The sequence below is a fragment of the Ambystoma mexicanum genome, chromosome 12 (genome assembly GCF_040938575.1).
Source record: "Ambystoma mexicanum isolate Mex_15411 chromosome 12, UKY_AmexF1_1, whole genome shotgun sequence".
In the NCBI taxonomy this organism is placed as follows: Eukaryota; Metazoa; Chordata; class Amphibia; order Caudata; family Ambystomatidae; genus Ambystoma; species Ambystoma mexicanum.
Window position 1 is genome coordinate 1,218,670,898 of NC_090936.1, and position 22,541 is coordinate 1,218,693,438.

Below are 22,541 nucleotides of genomic sequence, written 5' to 3' on the forward strand. Positions count from 1 at the left end.
TGGTCATTTCCCCTCCCATTCATCTGCCCAGCACCCTTTCCATCTCCTAAGCCAAGGCCCATTGTTCATGGTCATTTCCCGTCCCAGCCCATTGTTCATGGTCATTTCTCCTCCCATCCATATGCCCAGCACCCTTTCCTTCTCCTAGGCCAAGGCCCATAGTTCAAGGTCATTTCTCCTCCCATTCATCTGCACAACACCCTATTCTTCTCCTAAGCCAAGGCCCATGGTCCATGGCCATTCCCCCTTCCATCCATCTGCCCAGCACCCTTTCCATCTCCTAAGCCAAGGCCCATTGTTCATGGTCATTTCCCCTCCCATTCATCTGCCCAGCACCCTTTCCTTCTCCTAAACCAAGGCCCATTGTTCATGGTCATTCCCCCTCCCATCCATCTGCCCAGCACCCTTTCCTTCTCCTAAGCCAAGGCCCATTGTTCAAGGTCATTGCTCCTCCCATCCATGTGCCCAGCACCTTTTCCTTATTGTTCATGGTCATTTCCCCTCCCATCCATATGCCCAGCACCCTTTCCTTCTCCTAAGCCAAGGCCCATTGTTCATGGTCATTTCCCCTCCCATTCATCTGCCCAGCACCCTTTCCTTCTCCTAAGCCGAGGCCCATTGTTCATGGTCATTTCTCCTCTCATCCATCTGCCAAGCACCCTTTCCTTCTCCTAAGCCGAGGCCCATAGTCCATGGTCATTTCCCCTCCCATCCATCTGCCCAGCACCCTTTCCTTCTCCTAAGCCGAGGCCCATTGTTCATGGTCATTTCTCCTCCCATCCATCTGCCCAGCACCCTTTCCTTCTCCTAAGCCGAGGCCCATTGTCCATGGTAATTTCCCCTCCCATCCATCTGCCCAGCACCTTTCCTTCTCCTAAGCCAAGGCCCATTGTTCATGGTCATTTCTCCTCCCATCCATCTGCCCAGCACCCTTTCCTTCTCCTAAGCCGAGGCCCATTGTCCATGGTCATTTCCCCTCCCATCCATCTGCCCAGCACCCTTTCCTTCTCCTAAGCCGAGGCCCATTGTTCATGGTCATTTCTCCTCCCATCCATCTGCCCAGCACCCTTTCCTTCTCCTAAGCCGAGGCCCATTGTCCATGGTAATTTCCCCTCCCATCCATCTGCCCAGCACCCTTTCCTTCTCCTAAGCCAAGGCCCATTGTTCATCGTCATTTCTCCTCCCAGTCATCTGCCCAGCACCCTTTCCTTCTCCTAAGCCAAGGCCCATTGTTCATGGTCATTTCCCCTCTCATCCATCTGCCCAGCACCCTTTCCTTATCCTAAGCCAAGGCCCATTGTTCATGGTCATTTCCCCTCCTATCCATCTGCCCAGCACCCTTTCCTTCTCCTAAACCAAGGCCCATTGTAAATGGTCATTTCCCCTCCCATTCATCTGCCCAGCACCCTTTCCTTCTCCTAAGCCAAGGCCCATTGTTCATCGTCATTTCTCCTCCCAGTCATCTGCCCAGCACCCTTTCCTTCTCCTAAGCCAAGGCCCATTGTTCATGGTCATTTCCCCTCCCATCCATCTGCCCAGCACCCTTTCCTTATCCTAAGCCAAAGCCCATTGTTCATGGTCATTTCCCCTCCCATCCATCTGCCCAGCACCCTTTCCTTCTCCTAAGCCAAGGCCCATTGTTCATGGTCATGTCTCCTCCCATCATCTGCCCAGCACCCTTTCATTCTCCTAAGCCAAGGCCCATTGTTCATGGTCATTTCCCCTCCCATTCATCTGCCCAGCAACCTTTCCTTCTCCTAAGCCAAGGCCCATTGTTCATGGTCATTTCCCCTCCCATTCATCTGTCCAGCACCCTTTCCTTCTCCTAAGCCAAGGCCCATTGTTCATGGCCCTTTCCCCTCCCATCCATCTGCCCAGCACCCTTTCTTTCTCCTAAGCCAAGGCCCATTGTTCATCGTCATTTATCCTCCCAGTCATCTGCCCAGCAGCCTTTCCTTCTCCTAAGCCAAGGCCCATTGTTCATGGCCATTTCCCATCCCATCCATCTGTCCAGCACCCTTTCCTTATCCTAAGCCAAGGCCCATTGTTCATGGTCATTTCTCCTCCCATCCATCTGCCCAGAACCCTTTCCTTCTCCTAAGCCAAGGCCCATTGTTCATGGTCCTTTCCCATCCCATCCATCTGTCCAGCACCCTTTCCTTATCCTAAGCGAAGGCCCATTGTTCATGGTCATTCCCCCTCCCATCCATCTGCCCAGCACCCTTTCCTTATCCTAAGCGAAGGCCCATTGTTCATGGTCATTCCCCCTCCCATCCATCTGCCCAGCACCCTTTCCTTATCCTAAGCCAAGGCCCATTGTTCATGGTCATTTCCCCTCCCATCCATCTGCCCAGCACCCTTTCCTTCTCCTAAGCCAAGGCCCATTGTTCATGGTCATGTCTCCTTCCATTCATCTGCCCAGCACCCTTTTCGTCTCCTAATCCAAGGCCCATGGTTCATGGTCATTTCCCCTCCCATCCATCTGCCGAGCACCCTTTCCTTCTCCTAAGCCAAGGCCCATTGTTCATGGTCATTTCCCCTCACATCCATCTGCCCAGTATCCTATTCTTCTCCTAAACCAAGGCCCATGGTCCATGGTCATTTCCCCTCCCATCCATCTGACCAGCACCCTTTCCTTCTCCTAAGCCAAGGCCATTGTTCATGGTCATTTCCCCTCTCAGCCCATTGTTCATGGTCATTTCTCCTCCCATCCATCTGACGGGCACCCTTTCCTTCCATGGATCAAGGACCTAAAGCATCTCTTATTTATAGAAATAAGTGGAAATATATCTGAGGACCGTGGCCCACTCAAGGTCGTAGTGGTCATTGAGCAAGGATGGAAGTGCTTCCAAAGGGCCAGAGAACTCTTCATTCTACAGCAGTAAGACAGTATAAAGATGGATATGGATAAACCTACCATCTTTGGGTCCAGCAAATTAAAGTAACCTAAAATCTGTTCCAGCCAACCTTACGTCAAGAGCATTACATCTTAAGGCTCATTCTAGTTATTCGAGTTTCAAGAAAAAGAACAATCTAAGTACAAGTTACTCATCCTAGTGACTACCGCGCTCCTAGTCTATGGCTGATTCCATACATATAGAATGCCCCCCCCCCCAACCTGAGAACGACATCCCAGACATATGGAGTAAAGGGGACGGGACACCAAACCACAAAGATTGAATATTCAGCATTAGTACACGGCTAGAGGGTGGAGGGGGTGGCAGCCTCCCAGCCAATCAGGAGGCTCAGAACGGGGGCTTTACCACATGGCAATACCCCTGCTCTGAGACTCCTAGGAGGCGGGAGGCCGCTACCTTCCCCACCACTATTGACGTAAGTGTGCCCCCTGTGGCCTCCTTCCCCCACCCCTGAACCTCAGGTTCCACATCCCCCACTCCAATCCCACTTACATTGCGCTCCTTTGTCCTTCGCCGGTACCAGGAACACTCTTGGCGCGGCAATGGACACAATGGAAAAGGAGAAGGGACTACGTGCAGTTCCCTTCACCCTGATTCATGACGGCCATCTTGTTTTGTAGTTTATTTTATTAAGTTGAGAAACGACAAACCAGAATGATATAAAAACTGGCCGGTCTGCTCCATACCCCTCCCTGCTATTAGGTTCCCGCTCCCTTGTACTCATTCCTTGCAGTCGGCCTCCCTTACTATGCACTTCCCCGTGTGACTTGTAAAGTCATCCGTTGTTACCCAAAGCTAAATTCCCTCTCAATAAATATCATAATAATAAATAAATGGTGTCCCCTGTTAGGGAGAATTCTCATTTCTGTGCTAATTCCCTTCTACCTTAGAGAGTCCCAGCTCTTTTGCTGGACTTTAGAACTTTTAATTTTTATCCTGGACTCTATTGTATTTATATCTGATTTGAACTCTGTGTTTCTTTTGGAGTCGGACAAACTCCATAGGCATCGTCTTTTTGTATTGTGACACACAGCACCTTCAGTGCAGTGTCCGAGAGAAGTCCTTTGGATTTCTCTTAAGGTTTAAATACCTTCTCTTGGATAAACTACTGTTTCCAAGAGCAGTGAAGTGAAATTGACTTTACTTACCTTTTTCTCTTTGTAGACCCAGCACCCACCATCTTGCCACAGGGTGCTCGAGGGGTTACTTAGTAGCCCCTTTGTCTACTTTCTCATGTAACATGTTTTATTTTTTATGTTACCCTCACTACAATTAATGGCTGGTGGCAGTGGTTTAATTTTCCTACCATTGTGCGTTTTTACCGCAGGCTGAATCCTCAGCTGCAGTATTGCACCCATGGGTGCCCATTTTGTCAAATGGCCCGGTCTTCTCTTTTTCACCATTTCTTGCTGTAAAAGTCCTTCTTGATATTTACTTCTTGAGATTTACTCTGCGCGCCAAACCAGGTTTGGTCCTTTTGTTTGTTTTATCTTTGGCGGGATTCACTGTTGAAGCCCGCCTCTGGCTTTAGTGTATCTGGCAGGGGCAGGAAGCGAGGGAGGTGCCTGAAACTCCCTGTGCTTAGTCTCCTTGGTTACAGGAATGCACCCAAAGGTGATTGGTTGGCTGGCTGTGCTTGGAGGACAGCCACCCTGCTGTGTGAGTGACAGCTAGGCTGCACATGAAGGGGAGGAACTTGCATAAAAGGCAAGGTCTTTTGCAAGGAAGGCAAAGTCGACCACTGGACTAAAGAACAGAAGAAGAAACTGGAAGAGAAGCTTGCTGCACTCTTCTGGACCATTGGTTTGCCCGGTGAAGCCCTGCTGCAGTCCTGAAGCTCCATATTTCGAATCTACTAGAGAAGCCCGGAATGGACGACTTCTTCCCTTCGGTTGGTGGGACCAACTCACCCCAAGACGAACTCGACTGGAACCCCTCTCCCTGCTGGCGGTACTTCTTCGCTGCTGCTGGAACCGAGAGCCAGGGGACAGGAACACCAGGAACTAGTGCATTGTCTTTAAGCCCGAGGACCCTCCCGAAGCAGAACTACCCAAGCCTGAGCCACCTCAACAGAGTGCTGGACGCCAGAAGCAAGGGGAGCCCACAAAGTGCCCAAGAACCACGGTGGTGCTATTTGCCGGTAGCTGAAACCGTGAAGTGCCGCTGATCTGGAGTAAGCCCATTGCTGCCACGACCTTCAAACCACAGTGCAGGAGTCCCCAGACGTCCTCCCTCTTGTCCGCACGACTGAGGACCAGGAACACAGGATCGGCAGGACTGCAACAGGAACAGAAACCAGCTGGACCCTTTTTCTTCAGAACTAACGTACTGTGTAACTAGGGGTACTTACCTCTTGTTGTGTGTAGCTTGCTTGCTCTCACTGGAGACTTGCATTTGCTGCCCTTTGCCAAGTTGCTTGCAGCTTTGCCTCTCACAAGCCTCCCAGGTTGTGGCCCAACAGTGATTCTTTTCTACAAACTTTCTATATAACATTGTGCAAGACTTTTGTGCCATTGTAAAGAAGTGCTTCAGCTCCCCGAGACTTTGCTCAATTGACATTGGCTGTCCTGGCTCCCTGAAGACTCTTCTTACCCTCTGACTTTGTGTTTATCTGTGCCTCAAAAAATAATACATAAGTTACTTTTATAGCTGGGAAAGGGTTACCCTATACTTCAGTGGGAGATTGTCAAGTACTTACCTGTTCAGAGAACTTGTTAGCCTTTGTTTCCTTCCCTAATCTTTTCCTTTTTCTACAACCTCAGTATTGCATGTAAGTGTTAAAGTGATATACCAGTGTCCACAGTGTCCTAGAAATTGAAGTCCCCTAAGGGTGTAGGAAGTGTGTGTGACATCCCAAAAGGGGATCTACTTACTTAACTGAAACTGAAGGAGTGTATTTTTGAAGTGTATTTTATTGTTACCTATTCCCCTTTCTAAAGAAGGCTTATTTTAAAACTGACTGTTAAATTAATAAATCATTATTTTTTCAAGAAACCTTGAGTATAAGTGTTTATTTGGATACTTTTCACTGTGAATCTCTGTGTAACTCCCCTACTGCTCACATTCCCTCCTGTGATAAGCCTGGCTGCTCAGTCACGCTACCAACCTGTGTAGTACAGACTTATACCAAAGGTGGGGTTCCTATTGCCAGGGAGTCAAGGTTGCTGTAATGCACCCAAAGGGTACTGCAGACAATCTTGCCTAACATCCCTTGAGAGCAGGCACAGTATAATATTCTGTGAGGGGATTCGGGCAGGTTCTTCTGAGCGTGTGGTGAAGACCTAGGCGGCAGGTTCATCTCAAGTCTGCCTGATTCTCTGGGTGGTAAACCGGGCTGAGCAGTCAAGGAGCAGAGGAGGGGTTTGGGGGGCTGGGGAAGATAGCGGTAGAGTGTAACCCTTATAGCATTCAATAAGGGACTATGCAGACAATGTTTTAGAGAAAACATATTGTTATCTGCTGTAAAGAGAAGCATAATGGTGATGCAGTTTACAGGACACAAACCAAGGAATGATCGAGCAGGTTGATAGGCAGGGGGGCCACGAAGAAGGCAAGAATAATAGAAAAGTGAGGAAAGACTAAGGAGGAAACATGATGTTTAGAGGCCTCAAAAGTAAGAAACCAAGGAGCCTTGTGGATATTTAAAAGATAAAACCGACAGGAGCGAGAGGTAGAGAAAATATGAGAAGAAAATGAGTGAGCGAATCAAAAATAACGCCCAGATTCCGAGCAGAAGAAATAGAAATTTCAGAAGGGGGAAGTGAAATTGATGAAGGAGAAAGAGGTGGGGCTTGTAGAAGCAGGAAGAAAATAACCTCAGTCTTGGAAGGATTGAGGGGCAGGCAAGTAATGATTGGACATCCAAGATTGGATGGAAAGCAAGCAGGCAGAAAGAGAAAAATGGATAGAGTCAGACAAGGAGGAAAGGAAAGCAGAATCTGGGAATTGTCAGCACAATAGGTGATAGGAAAAGTCAAAAGAAGCGATGATAAATACCAAGGGAGAGGTGTAAAGAGAAAAAAAGAAGAGGGCCTAAAGCAGAGCCTTGGGGAACAGCATGGGAGAGAGGAAAGATGGAAGAGGAGTGGCCAGCCCAGGAGAATGAAGAAGGTGTGAGTGGAAAGATAGGAGTAAAACCAGTTCAGAACAGGGTCGACCGTATCAAAGGCTTCTGACGAATCGAGGAGACCTAAAAGAGACAATAGAATAGCGGGCAGGAAAAAGAGAATCAGAAACAGCCAAGGGAGAAGTTTCACTACAGTGAAGTGAGCGTTGACCAGACTGAAAAGGAGGAAGGAGTGAGCTATAATCAACAAAAGCAGAAACCAGGGAGTAGGCCATACGTTCTAGTAGTTTAGAAAGAAAAGGAAGAAACAAAATAGGATGAGAATTAGATGGCAGAGAAGGAACAAGTGAAGGCTTTTTTAAGGTGAGAGGTATTGAAGCAGGCTTAAAGGAGGAAAATCAGTTGCAGAAGAAAGTAAAGAGTTAAAAAGAGCAGCCAGATAAGGGAGGCGAGCAGGATAAAGAGAGGGTCTGACAGAGAAGCTGTGGGAGGAGCCTTAGCAATAAAAGACAGAATATCTGTATTAGAGAGAGGATGGACGGTGGACATTAAAGATGGAGACCATAGCGGAGGGTCGGGGGAAGATGGCATAGATGAACCGAGGAGTATGATTTTTGAGGAGAAGTCAACGAAGTCAGAGGCAGAAAGAGAAGAAAGTGAGGCACTGTCAGGAGAAGGGGGAAATACGACTAAGGTTCTGAAATGACTGAGGTGGATGAGGAGAGAGAGAGAGAGAGAGAGAGAGAGTTAAAGTATTGCTCTTGAGCAGAAAGAAGCAAGGAACACTGCGATGAATGAAGAGAAGTTGCCAGTACAGGCATTGACCTTGATTTACGCCAGCAACGCTCTGATGAACACAGAGTGACTGCCCCACTCAGGGTTACCAGAGGACTCACTATGAGCAACGATCTTTAAGCCAGTTCAGAAAAGCAAAATGTTCAGGGCTTACGGCAGTGGTGTAGACCATCTTTCTCTAAAGAAAACGACTCCTGGAATGTTTCCTTTTTAAGAATGTCTACATATTTGAAATCTGAATTGTAAAGTGACATTTAATTGTATTTTTGACCGATTCCTGAAAAAAGTCTTTTCATTTAATCCATTTAGGCTATTGGCCTGATTGAAAGTGTGCAGGTGACGCAGTTATCCATAATTTGGATTTCTTTCGTTCTATATTTGTATCCCAGCCTAGATACCAAGGCTGAGCCATTCTCCCCAGCACCTTAGATATTACTAACCCATCTTTTAGAATAACAATTACCCATGTTTTCGTGGAATCCTGTTTGAAAATTGGTGTGCAAGTGTTACCTTGTGTTTTGTGTAGATCATTCGGCCCAACAAACGCGTCCTTCCTAGATCGGAAACCGAGGAGTAGCCCTCAACGGGGTGTCTTTTCTGTCTTTCCCGTGGCCTTCCTACTGCCACACGTGCCTTTTGGATTCTAATAATTCTCCTGTTTGGTGGGACGGGGGCTTTATGCAAATAGTATTCAGAACTTGTTAAATGTTGTTGACGGTGGGCAGCCCCTGCCTCAAAGGGTATCCCAACCAACTCACCATAGGTGAGTCACCCGAAACGGTAAGTGGACGTTTTGCCACTCTTTTTTTAGGGTGGGTAAAGGGACTGGGGTGGTCGAATGGGGAATCTGTGAGTAGGAGATAGCAAGGGGGTAGGATGGGGTATGAGTGTCGGACCCCTATAAAAAGCCTGTTGGGGTGGAAATGTCCACCGCAGTGAGTTGACAGAGACCAGCTGGAGAGAGCCAACACGTTTAAGAGCTTGGCATGTGTGTGTGTGTACCGTGAATCATCCCAGAGTCACCAAAGACCAGCGCATCTCTGGGGGTTAAGCCTAAGACATATGTGTGGAGACCATGTCCTCTTCTTGGAGAGAGTGTCAAAGAGTGCCCAGCAAGTTGTTTCTTGGGTCGACAAGGTTGTCTTCATGGCAGCAGTGGCATCAGTGACATTCCAGCAAAGCACACCTGTTGAACACACTAACCTGAATAACCGGCCATCATACGAAAGCGGCCTGGGACACATGCGACTAGATGAGAACGAGATGTTGAACTGGGAACTGAACGGATAAGCACGTGCTTCTATGAACCTGGGCCGGCTTTCTTCTACCGGCCTACACTGTAGCTGAATCTTTTAGCTTTCGATGGATCTTTTAGCTTTCGATGGATCTTTTACACTGTAGCTGAATCTGTTACACTGTAGCTGAATCTTTTAGCTTTCGATGGATCTTTTACACTGTAGCTGAATCTTTTAGCTTTCGATGGATCTTTTACACTGTAGCTGAATCTGTTACACTGTAGCTGAATCTTTTAGCTTTCGATGGATCTTTTACACTGTAGCTGAATCTTTTACACTTACGTTCGATGGATCTTTTGGCCGATTTTTCAAATTTCTTTTACGCAAAATGCGGGTTCAGACCCTCACAGCCCCATTTCACTACCCACCCCCATATATATCTCACTGCAACTTACCATCCGCATTTTAAAGCAAAACAAGTGGAAAGAAATTCAGTCAAAAGTGATTTGGCAAGTGTTGAGCCGGCAGTATTGGGGCGCTCCCAATTCTCAATATCTATTCAGAGTTGGAAGGTCGATAACGTGTGCGTGCCAAGCACGGTCCCACTGACCCGCCACCCAAACAGTGTGCCAAGAGAGGACGTGTTGCCACTCCCGTGCCACGTTCACCCGCCCAGGCCTGAGGCTTAAGTGACTAGAACTTTGCTTCTAAGCTGAGATCAGCTGCCAGGGGGCCTGACACTGGTCCCAGTGCAGCCTTTCAGGCGTCATGAGATGTGCTCTGGGCGTGTGGGCCTCCCTTTCCTTCCACCCCACCCTCTCGTCCTCTCTGAAGCATCAGCTCTACCTGCCTCGCCGTGGAGAATGCAGGGACATGAAGGCAATCAGACACCAAAGAACCGTTCCAAGCACATGATCCAGCCTGGGTCGCAGGACACTTACATTTTTGCCTGGAACCTGGATTTGCAGGCGATGTATCGCTGGACTTGAGACTGGTTGACTCCGTAGACACCAGTCCAGGTGAAGGTCCCACCAACTATGATGGTCCAGAAGGAGTGCCTTTGCAAAGGATTAGGGTTGAAACTGAAAAAGAATCAAAAAAAACAAGTCAGGCATTGGAGAGGAGGTGGACTGAAAGCCAGACATTGAAGAAGGACTAAACAAGGGCGCAATGTTTTGGCGGTGATCCTCATGATAAGAGCAGCAGAAGACGCCGAGTTCATACAAACATGAACTCGGATGTGAGTGGATTATACGGAGCACACATGACACTCACTTTAGCTCTGTCAATTTAACACAATAAAGTTATCATTGTAGAAAAATAGTATCTTAATATTGCCTTTCTCATTTTAAGAAAAGGGTGGTGGGTTTCAATACCAGAGCAAGGTAGACACTGCGGTCGGTGGGGCACTGAGCGATTGAGTATAACTGATATTTACAAGAAGTGAGGTATTCTTTTTAGTTTTTAATTTATTGTGCATTTGGTTAAACAGAAAAAAAAACTTAAACACAGTATTTCATAGCACCATAAAAAAGATACACACTAAAAAGCACTATATTTGATCCAATATAAAATACCCCAAATCCAAAAACACATATACAAATTACAACAATAAAACATCACATTTTTTTCTAAATTACACATGCTCTTTCCATACCAATTAAAATATAATGGTGTATTCTCTGCACATAAGTTGAAAGAAATATACACTAAATATAAGTAAAATGTAAACTCTGAATGTGAACAAAAGCAAACTACACTCTGAAAATAATCCAATACACACTACGCTCTAATCATAAGCAACAACTATGCTGTGAACGTACGCCAAAGAAAATTACAATCTCAAAAAAGCCAAAAAACGACACTACACTCTGATCATGTACAAAACCTACACTCTGAGCATAAGGAAGAAAAGCTACACTCTAAACATAAGCAAATACACACTACACTCTGATCATGTACAAAAACCACACTCTGAACATAAGGAAGAAAAACCTACACCCTGAACAGAAGCAAATACACACTACACTCTGATCATGTACAAAAACCACACTCTGATCGTAATGAAGAAAAGCTACACTCTAAACATAAGCAAATACACACTACACTCTGATCATGAACAAAAACTACGCTGTGAAGGTACACCAAAGAAAATTACGATCTCCAAAAAAGTCAAAAACACTACACTCTGAACTTAAGGAAGAAAACCTACACCCAGAACAGAAGCAAATACTCCATGCACTCTGATCATGAACAAATACTACGCTGTGAAGCTAGGCCAAAGGAAATTACACTCAGGGAAAAAAGCCAAAAAACTGCACTCCGTACATAAGGAAGAAACAGACTAGATTACTAAACATAGTCTGATAGGAGAAATATTTCTAAAATTCTGCTTTCAGATTAGTTTTTGTGAATGTGTAGGGGAGGGAAGTAATTCTGTGAAGAGCAGTCCAGTGTATTGCCACGATGGTCATGCAGTGTGGGACCCTGGGTCACGTGGTCCAGTGTATTGCCACGATGGTCATGCAGTGTGGGACCCTGGGTCACGTGGTCCAGTGGAGTGCCACGATGGTCATGCAGTTTGGGACCCTGGGTCACCTGGTCCAGTGTATTGCCACGATGGTCATGCAGTGTGGGATCTGGAGAGATGGGCGATAGCCTAGGTCACCTGGTCCAGTGTATTGTCACCAGTGTATTGTCACGATGGTCATGCAGTGTGGGACCCTGGGTCGCCTGGTCCAGTGTATTGCCACGACGGTCGTGCAGTGTAGGACTCTGGGTCGCCTGGTCCAGTGTATTGCGACGATGGTCGTGCAGTGTGGGACCCTGGGTCACCTGGTCCTGTGTATCGCCGTGATGGTCATGCAGTGTGGGACACTGGGTCACCTGGTCCAGTGTATTGCCACGATGGTCGTGCAGTGTGGGACCCTGGGTCATCTGCTCCAGTGTATTGCCACGATGGTCGTGCAGTGTGGGACCCTGGGTCACCTGCTCCAGTGTATTGCCACGATGGTCGTGCAGTGTGGGACCCTGGGTCACCTGCTCCAGTGTATTGCCACGATGGTCATGCAGTGTGGGATCAGGACAGCTGGCCGATAGCCTGGGTCACCTGCTACCTTTGTGGTGGACTAAAGGTGAGGGTTGGACGGACCATATGACCTTTACTGGAATTGTAGTGAGGTGCAATGTTGGATGTGAAAGCGGCCCTATCACTTGGCCTCAAGGCGCTTCTTTTGGGATGGTAGGGGCGAGCGAGGAGCACCCGGTAGCCTTGCTGGAGAGCCAAGTGCTTTGGGAAATGATGGAGATACTGCAATCATACACAGGAAGCGCAATAGTGCTACTACGCATGCACACACATCATTTCTAGAAGGTTCGAGAGAAGAAGTCTGCAAGTAATTAAGTGATACTCATTGAAATGGCAAGGTTGGCAACGTCTGTTTCACCACATGTATGTATATATCGTGAAAACCTTACTCCCAGAAGTTTAATCTTCCCCCGTGGTAGGAGTCGTTGAGAATAGGCTGGATTCCGCCCTGGACCACGACCGCCCGGATGATGACGCAGGAAAATCCAGCCACCATAATTCCAACCTGGAAAACGTCCGTCCAGACCACCGCCTTGAGACCGCCCTGTGGAGAACAAGAAACACGTGAGGCTTCCCATGTAGGCCTGGTGTCATGGCCACTACTTATTTTCATTACAAAGTGATCTCCATCATTTTCTGCAGTACTGAGACTTAGGAACCTGGACTGTAAAATGGCTGCAGTGGTCCTGGAAGCCCCAAGGAAACTCGTAGGATCCGATTCACAAAGATTTGCACCGAACCCAATCAGGAGATGCCTCTGAGCAGTTCAGATTCTACCTTATACTTTGTCCTCAAACTGGGGCAAATCTGTTTTTTCTGGAGTGTCTCTGAGATGCCCTGGCGCAAATCTGGGCTTTTCTGGAACGTTTCCAAGATGCCCTGAAGCCAATCTGGGGTTTTATGCAGCATCTCTGAGATGGCCTGGAGCAATTCTTGGGTTTTCTGGACCATCTCTGAGATGCTCTGGACCAAACTGGGGTTTTCTGGAGAGTCTGAGAGATGCCCTGGAGCAAATCTGGGTTATTTTGGAGCATCTCTGAGATGCCCCGAAGCCAATCTGGGGTTTTCTGAAGCGTCTCAGAGATGCCAGGAGCAAATCTGGGGTTTTCTGGAGCGTTTCCGAGATGCCCTGGAGCCAATCTGGGGTTTTCTGCAGCGTCCCATAGATGTCCTGGAGCAAATCTGGGGTTTTCTGGAGCATCTCTGAGATGCCCTGAAGCCAATCTGGGGTTTTCTGGAGCGTCTCTTCGATGTCCTGGAGCAAATCTGGTGTTTCCTGTAGCGTCTCAGAGATGCCCTGGAGCAAATCTGGGGTTTTCTGGTGCGTTTCCAAGATGCCCTGAAGCCAATCTGGGGTTTTCTGCAGCATCTCTGAGATGCCTGGAGCAATTCTGGGGTTTTCTGGAGCATCTCAGTGATGCTCTGGATCAAATCTGGGGTTTTCTGGAGCATCTCAGAGATGCCCTGGAGCAAATCTGGGTTTTTCTGGAGCATCTCTGAGGTGCCCTGGAGCAAATCTAGGGTTTTCTGGACTGTCTCCGAGATGCCCTGGACCAAATTCAGGGTTTTCTGGAGCGTGTCCTGGATGCCCTGGAGCAATTCTGGGGGTTTCTGGACCGTCTCTGAGATGCTCTGGACCAAATCTGGGGTTTTCTGGAGCGTCTCAGAGATGCCCTGGAGCACATCGGGTATTTTCTGGACCGTCTCCGAGATTCCCTGGACCAAATCTAGGGTTTTCTGGAGCGTGTCCAGAATGCCCTGGAGCAAATCAGGGGTTTTCTGGGGCGTCTCTTCGATGTCCTGGAGCAAATCTGGGGTTTTCTGGAGCATCTCTGAGATGCCCTGGAGCAAATCTGGGGTTTTCTGGAGTGCCTCCGAGATGCCCTGGTGCAAATATGAGGTTTTCTGGAACATCTCTGAGATAGTCTCCTATCTGGAGCATCTCCAAGATGCCCTGGGGCAAATCTTTGAGAATGGCATGTGCTCCAGAGAAGCAGGCAGCTCTAGAATTGCTGCAGTTTTAGGCTTTGTGAATAAGGTACAAGGTAGCAGGAGCACATGTGAGATTGGCAGGGCCTCTCCTGATGCGGGCCTTTAGTCGTGCAGATATCTCAAAGATGCCAGTCAGGAGACAGGCGTGGGAATGAGAACCATAGAGCTATATAAGCACTGAGAGGAGGACGGGGGTCCGGGAGAGGGCCAGCACCTCCATGGCTGAGAACGCTTGCAAAGGTCCTGTAGCGGGTGATTGCACACATGACCGTACAATGCTCCCGGGACATCACCCAATGGGAAAGAAGAAGCAGTATTCGGACTATGCTGCCGTCCCAAAGTATTCTAGGGCTGGTGCAACTATATAAACAACTACACTCTGAAAGTATGTGGGGAAATTGCTGGATAATGGGAGGAAACTAGCACCTTATCCATGGCTGCTGTTGTATGTGGTCGGGGGCTGTGGGGAAAGGAAGAGAAGTTACTTGGCGGGTCCTGCCACTGTGAGTCACCGGGGACCACATGGCTCATTGGCTATGACTAGTGCACTTCACAGTCCGGCTCTCCCTGGGATGCTGACTACGGGAGACCTAAACCCCGTGGCTAGGTTGGCAAATCTTTCAACGCGCTGCACACACCTTAGCTTATACGTCTGGATTATGAAACAACATATCTTGCAAAACAGTGGCTGAAGCAGAACAATACGTGGCACGTCATCGAGCACATTAACGGGTGAGGCATGAAAGGCCCTCCTAGTGCTTATAAATCCATTGGCTGAAGGCAGACCTGGTTAAGACATTTTTATTACACCAGTAGCAGACTTACAACTTCCATTGAGTCATTAACTCCCAGAAGACTGCTTTGAAAAATCCCTGCCAGGCACTTTGAGTGCAAAGTTTAATAGTAAGGCTTGATTAAAGCAAGCTGAAAGAGTTCCCACAAGATGTGTTTGGTGGGGAAGGGCAAGAACTGGCTGAGAATGGTCATATGGATTAGCATGGCCATGGGCAATCAATGTGGGGGTAAATAAGTAAACAACACCCACAAACTGTGTGTCCCTCCTCAGGGGGTATTTATCCCTATATCTAGTCAAATGCAATAGTTCCGGCTAAAGCCCAAACTGATCAATGTTACTGACACACGTGTACATCACCTAAACGAATTAAGGTCATGCTCGTGTTACTTGCCAACATGGTATCTCATGCCTGTCTGGATGGGGGCAGAAAAAGGTCAGGTGCAGTCTCAGTGTGGCTACAGAAAGGTCAAGTGCAGTCTCAGTGTGGCTACAGAAAGGTCAAGTGCAGTCTCAGTGTGGCTACAGAAAGGTCAGGTGCAGTCTCAGTGTGGCTACAGAAAGGTCAAGTGCAATCGCAGTGTGGCTGCAGAAAGGTCAAGTGCAGTCGCAGTGTGGCTGCAGAAAGGTCAAGTGCAGTCTCAGTGTGGCTGCAGAAAGGTCAAGTGCAGTCGCAGTGTGGATACTCAAAGGTCAAGTGCAGTCTCAGTGTGGCTACAGAAAGGTCAAGTGCAGTCTCAGTGTGGCTGCAGAAAGGTCAAGTGCAACCGCAGTGTGGCTGCAGAAAGGTCAAGTGCAGTCTCAGTGTGGCTGCAGAAAGGTCAAGTGCAACCGCAGTGTGGCTGCAGAAAGGTCAAGTGCAGTCGCAGTGTGGCTACTCAAAGGTCAAGTGCAGTCTCAGTGTGGCTACAGAAAGGTCAAGTGCAGTCTCAGTGTGGCTGCAGAGTTGTGTGCATTGTCTGGATGGGGACAGGAAAAGGTCACGGGGGCTTGACTTTTGCATAGAGAAATAGAGCCGTTGGGGCAGATACTCAAAACATCCAATTGCGCCCAAAAAAGGTGCCCCCAATTCGCAAACGGGCGTTTGAACGTGAGCACCATAGATGCGCATGTTCACTTGCGCCCCCCCCCCCACCATTGCACATTTGCACATATCTGGGGGCGTTCCTGATCAAGCACAGTAAGTCTATTTCTTACCCTAGCATGCATTTTTCAAAGAGGAACAGTAGCAGTGTGTACCACTGCAGTCCTGCTTGCATTTCTATTCCTGAAGCAGAGATAGGAGTACTCTGCACATCGTGCACTCTGCACACAGCGATTAGTCTGTCCTGGGATGCGGTGACAAGCCGGGCCATTGATTGCAGGCATGCAAGTCAAGCACACCCACCGTCAGGGGCCACGTGGGCCCTTGGGTCGCCCTTGAATGCAGGGGTTGGAAAGGGAGACCAAGAGAGGAGGTGAAGGTCTGGAGAGTGGCTGTACAAGTGGGAGGAGTCTGGCTGGGGGGGGAGATGGCGAGCGAAATGGGGGCTGTTCCAGTGGGTGAGGGCAGAGAGAAGATAGGGAAGAGAGGAAGGCAGAGGCAGCAGTGGCAGAGAGCATGAAGGCACATTGATGGAAAAATAGCACAGTTTGGGGGTGACGAAGGACAATAGGGGGTGAGGTGCAAATCAAAGGCCACCTGCGAAACAGGACTCCTCAGCTTCTCATCACAAAATACAACAGGTCAACACACCATGGCAGTAAACCAGAAAGAGACTGTACCCAAAGGAATGTGCGTCCATTTGCAACGGTGGGCCACTTTTTCATTGGTGTCTGAGACAGTTTTATGGTCCAGTCCCATGTGAGCCCCCCCTCCTCCATTTCCCCCAATCTAAAAAAACAGTGTGAAGCCCTCTGGCCTAGTGAGTGGTCGGCAGCTGCATTTGGAGGCACTGCGCCTCCTTGGTGCATGAAGAGGCCACTGGGCGCTGAGGGGAAGGTGGCAAGCAAAGAATGAGCTGCAGGCCCAGGGCTTAGTAGCCATAGAAAGAGCTGCCCCCTGGCTACGGGGAAAGAGCTCATGCTCTTGACCAGACTGGAAAGGTGATCATTGTGTCACGTGACAAGGCTGTGGGGAAAATAGCTGGCAAACACCTGGGAGAATAGGGGGCACGAGGCAAGTTCTGCCACCATTGTACAGCTTCCCTGTCCTCAACACTTGGAAAGCGATGCCACAATACCCTCGTGGGGCACGGATTGGTACACTGAGTCGGATGTTTTGTGAGGACCCAAGGCCCTGGGTACACCCTTGCAAGCAGCCAGGCTGTGAGTGCTGCACCCCCTTTCCAATAATGGGGAGCCGGCCTTATCTAAAGTTCCTACACCTGACGCCGAGCCCGCACGCCAAGCACGTCTCCAAACACCGCTGAGATAAGCGGCTCGGGAGTGGAGGAATGCCCTCGGCCCTCGCCCACCCATCACTCACCGGGGCAGGAGGAAGCAAACACCCCGTGACAGCAAGACGCATCTACCCACAGGACAGGGCAAACAGCGGCTATTTATTCACTCTGGCAAACAGGCTCATCCAATAGCATGACCGGTGGGAGAGGGGGGGAAGGGGGATCCCATCATCCGACTCCAGAGGGGCGCCCCATCACTGCCAAACCTTGTGAACCTATCTGGTCCCGTTCTGGACAGGACCGGTGATGGAGAAGGCGCTGGCAAATAGGCGTGTCATGTAAAGTGGCCTTATATAGCGCCCACATGCTGGCCTCGCTGCGCATCTGTACTGCGCTTCGTATGTCACACACCTACTACCTGCGAAGCAACAGAGGGCTGTGCCAGCAACGGAGCACAACCCTTGGCAATGCCAAAGAGGGTGCACCCGGAAACATTCCAGGAAACACCCAGCATTTCTAGTGTGAGAATACTCTGACCAAAGCGCTATATAACAAAAAAAACCCACATATGTATTGCCCTTGTGCCACCCGACCCGATGTTGTCAAAGAGAGGACTTTTTACCCGGACAAGCCAACACTACCCTCAGACCACACCTGCAGGGGTGGAAAGGCCTAACAGAACGCTTTGTGATTTTACGGCTGGACGGTGCCCCTGCCAGTCGCCCAGGGGGCAATGGCTTGCCAGAAACTCTCTCCATTTCTTTAGACCCGCCGTGCTACTGACCCTGCCCCAGCCCTGCCAGTCGCCCAGGGGGCAATGGCTTGCCAGAAACTCTCTCCATTTCTTTAGACCCGCCGTGCTACTGACCCTGCCCCAGCCCTGCCAGTCGCCCAGGAGGCAATGGCTTGCCAGAAACTCTCTCCATGTCCTTAGACCCGCCGTGCTACTAACCCTGCCCCAGCCCTGCCAGTCGCCCAGGAGGCAATGGCTTGCCAGAAACTCTCTCCATGTCCTTGGACCCTCCGTGCTACTGAACCTGCCCCAGCCCTGGTGACGGGTTTTGAGGTACCACCCTTCTGGGGCATGTTAGGATGACCCCACAGTGCTGACACGGGACTTGCCTTTTCCCTAGCCCCGTGGGCCTTTCACAGCAACTGCTTGCGTGGATATCCCTCAGTGTTCCCCCAGACATGTGCCACTCTTGCTGGGCAGAATTGCTGGCCCAACGGCATGAGTTCACACTTAGCTGTCAGGTCAGCGCCCACAGCACGGCGCCATGTACCTAAGGCGCATTCCATGTGCTGTACCACGTCTGAGGCTTCAGGCCTCCCTCCCACCGGTAGCAATGTTTAAAAGGGTCATATACAGAGCCAGGGATGTCAAGGCACATGTGTGCTCGGTAAATACTCAACCTCATACGTACCAGCGTGCAGTAGAAGGTGCAGACCACTCCAGTGGCGACCACCGCACCCCACAGATCAAAGCCTGTCACTGAAACGAGAAGGAGAGAGCATGGTCACACAGTCTGCCCACAGCACGGAGCACAGACAAGCAGCTTTCAGGAAGACATTGAGGTTCCAGTGATTGTCTACCTCAGCAAGCGGTACTCATTTTATCCACCTCTGGAGATGAAAGGCAGGGCCAGCCTTGTGCAATGCAACCCTGTGCCCTGCTCGCTGCCCCCCCACCACCCCCCCCGATCTCTGTAGTGCAGCCGTGGCTGGTGAGTGTTCAGGCAGCGGGGCAAACATGATTGCTCGTAGTTGGCAGGAGTGAGCTGGCGAACGAGCCCCAAACAAACAAACTAGATTCGGGGTCTAAGCCCCACAGCGCTAATGACTTCAAATGGTAGATTTTACGGCTCATAATTTAGAAAAAACTGGGTAAGAACTTATAGAATGTCCATGTATTACTATAGGGTACACATGAAAAAGATGCGAACAATGCCAGGTCACCCACAGTACACAGACGCGTTTTACAATACCTTTCCATGATGCCCATGGCCACACTATATGCCAGCACTGCCACGGCAAAGCACCTTTTCATGATGGCTTTTCCCTCAATAGATGCATTTCCACTTTGAAGCATACTTTTCATGATACAGTTCCCACGATATATGCCAGCATGACCACTGTAGAATGGACATGATGCTGTTGCCCACAATATTTTCAGGCATAGCCACTGTAAAACATGTTCATGATGCCTGCGCCCTCTTTATATGCCAGCATGACCACTGTCAAACATGTTCACGATGCCTGCGCCCTCATTATATGCCAGCATGACCACTGTCAAACATGTTCACGATGCCTGCGCCCTCATTATATGCCAGCATGACCACTGTAAAGCATGTTCACGATGCCTGCGCCCTCATTATATGCCAGCATGACCACTGTCAAACATGTTCACGATGCCTGCGCCCTCATTATATGCCAGCATGACCACTGTAAAGCATGTTCACGATGCCTGCGCCCTCATTATATGCCAGCATGACCACTGTAAAGCATGTTCACGATGCCTGCGCCCTCATTATATGCCAGCATGACCACTGTCAAACATGTTCACGATGCCTGCGCCCTCATTATATGCCAGCATGACCACTGTAAAGCATGTTCACGATGCCTGCGCCCTCATTATATGCCAGCATGACCACTGTCAAACATGTTCACGATGCCTGCGCCCTCATTATATACCAGCATGACCACTGTCAAACATGTTCACGATGCCTGCGCCCTCATTATATGCCAGCATGACCACTGTAAAGCATGTTCACGATGCCTGCGCCCTCATTATATGCCAGCATGACCACTGTCAAACATGTTCACGATGCCTGCGCCCTCATTATATGCCAGCATGACCACTGTCAAACATGTTCACGATGCCTGCGCCCTCATTATATGCCAGCATGACCACTGTAAAGCATGTTCACGATGCCTGCGCCCTCATTATATGCCAGCATGACCACTGTAAAGCATGTTCACGATGCCTGCGCCCTCATTATATGCCAGCATGACCACTGTCAAGCATGTTCACGATGCCTGCGCCCTCATTATATGCCAGCATGACCACTGTAAAGCATGTTCACGATGCCTGCGCCCTCATTATATGCCAGCATGACCACTGTCAAACATGTTCACGATGCCTGCGCCCTCATTATATGCCAGCATGACCACTGTAAAGCATGTTCACGATGCCTGCGCCCTCATTATATGCCAGCATGACCACTGTCAAACATGTTCACGATGCCTGCGCCCTCATTATATGCCAGCATGACCACTGTCAAACATGTTCACGATGCCTGCGCCCTCATTATATGCCAGCATGACCACTGTAAAGCATGTTCACGATGCCTGCGCCCTCATTATATGCCAGCATGACCACTGCCTGCGCCCTCATTATATGCCAGCATGACCACTGTAAAGCATGTTCACAATGCCTGCGCCCTCATTATATGCCAGCATGACCACTGTCAAACATGTTCACGATGCCTGCGCCCTCATTATATGCCAGCATGACCACTGTAAAGCATGTTCACAATGCCTGCGCCCTCATTATATGCCAGCATGACCACTGTCAAACATGTTCACGATGCCTGCGCCCTCATTATATACCAGCATGACCACTGTCAAACATGTTCACGATGCCTGCGCCCTCATTATATGCCAGCATGACCACTGTAAAGCATGTTCACGATGCCTGCGCCCTCATTATATGCCAGCATGACCACTGTCAAACATGTTCACGATGCCTGCGCCCTCATTATATGCCAGCATGACCACTGTCAAACATGTTCACGATGCCTGCGCCCTCATTATATGCCAGCATGACCACTGTAAAGCATGTTCACGATGCCTGCGCCCTCATTATATGCCAGCATGACCACTGTAAAGCATGTTCACGATGCCTGCGCCCTCATTATATGCCAGCATGACCACTGTCAAACATGTTCACGATGCCTGCGCCCTCATTATATGCCAGCATGACCACTGTAAAGCATGTTCACAATGCCTGCGCCCTCATTATATGCCAGCATGACCACTGTCAAACATGTTCACGATGCCTGCGCCCTCATTATATACCAGCATGACCACTGTCAAACATGTTCACGATGCCTGCGCCCTCATTATATACCAGCATGACCACTGTCAAACATGTTCACGATGCCTGCGCCCTCATTATATGCCAGCATGACCACTGTAAAGCATGTTCACAATGCCTGCGCCCTCATTATATGCCAGCATGACCACTGTAAAGCATGTTCACGATGCCTGCGCCCTCATTATATGCCAGCATGACCACTGTCAAACATGTTCACGATGCCTGCGCCCTCATTATATGCCAGCATGACCACTGTAAAGCATGTTCACGATGCCTGCGCCCTCATTATATACCAGCATGACCACTGTCAAACATGTTCACGATGCCTGCGCCCTCATTATATGCCAGCATGACCACTGTCAAACATGTTCACGATGCCTGCGCCCTCATTATATGCCAGCATGACCACTGTAAAGCATGTTCACGATGCTGGTGCACACTTTGGATGTGACAGTAGAGCAGATCCTGCTGGGCCGAGGTATAAACAACAGCACTCAAGCTCTGCAAGACAGCGCAACAGGATGTGACAAAGTAGATCCCACGGGGCAGAGGTAAAAACAACAGCACTCTAGCACTGCAAGACAGCTCGACAGGATGTGACAGAGTAGATCCCACGGGGCAGAGGTAAAAACAACAGCACTCTAGCTCTGCAAGACAGCTCGACAGGATGTGACAGAGTACAACCCACGGGGCAGAGGTAAAAACAACAGCACTCTAGCTCTACAAGGCAGCTCGACAGGATGTGACAGAGTAGATCCCACGGGGCAGAGGTAAAAACAACAGCACTCTAGCACTGCAAGACAGCTCGACAGGATGTGACAGAGTATATCCCACGGGGCAGAGGTAAAAACAACAGCACTCTGGCTCTGCAGGACAGCGCAACAGGATGCGATAGAGTAGATCCCACGGGGCAGAGGTAAAAACAACAGCACTCTAGCGCGGCAAGACAGCTCGACAGGATGTGACAGAGTAGATCCCACGGGGCAGAGGTAAAAACAACAGCACTCTAGCGCTGCAAGACAGCGTGACAGGATGTGACAGAGTAGATCCCACGTGGCAGAGGTAAAAACAACAGCACTCTAGCGCTGCAAGACAGCTCGACAGGATGTGACAGAGTAGATCCCACGGTGCTGCGGTATAAACAACAGCACTCTAGCTCTGCAAGACAGCTCGACAG

At 49.4% G+C, this 22,541-nt stretch overlaps 1 protein-coding gene across 1 annotated transcript in view; it reads right to left on the reverse strand.

Moving 5' to 3' along the window:
- LOC138514395 (sodium-coupled monocarboxylate transporter 1-like) overlaps nt 1-22,541 on the reverse strand; it is a 146,921-nt gene that overhangs the window by 63,114 nt on the left and 61,266 nt on the right. The window contains exons 4-6 of the mRNA XM_069629876.1: nt 18,693-18,760; nt 12,492-12,646; nt 9,956-10,096 (exon numbers count right to left, since the gene is read on the reverse strand). Of these exons, the coding sequence (XP_069485977.1) occupies nt 9,956-10,096; nt 12,492-12,646; nt 18,693-18,760 (364 nt within the window). The remainder of the gene's footprint in view (nt 1-9,955; nt 10,097-12,491; nt 12,647-18,692; nt 18,761-22,541) is intronic.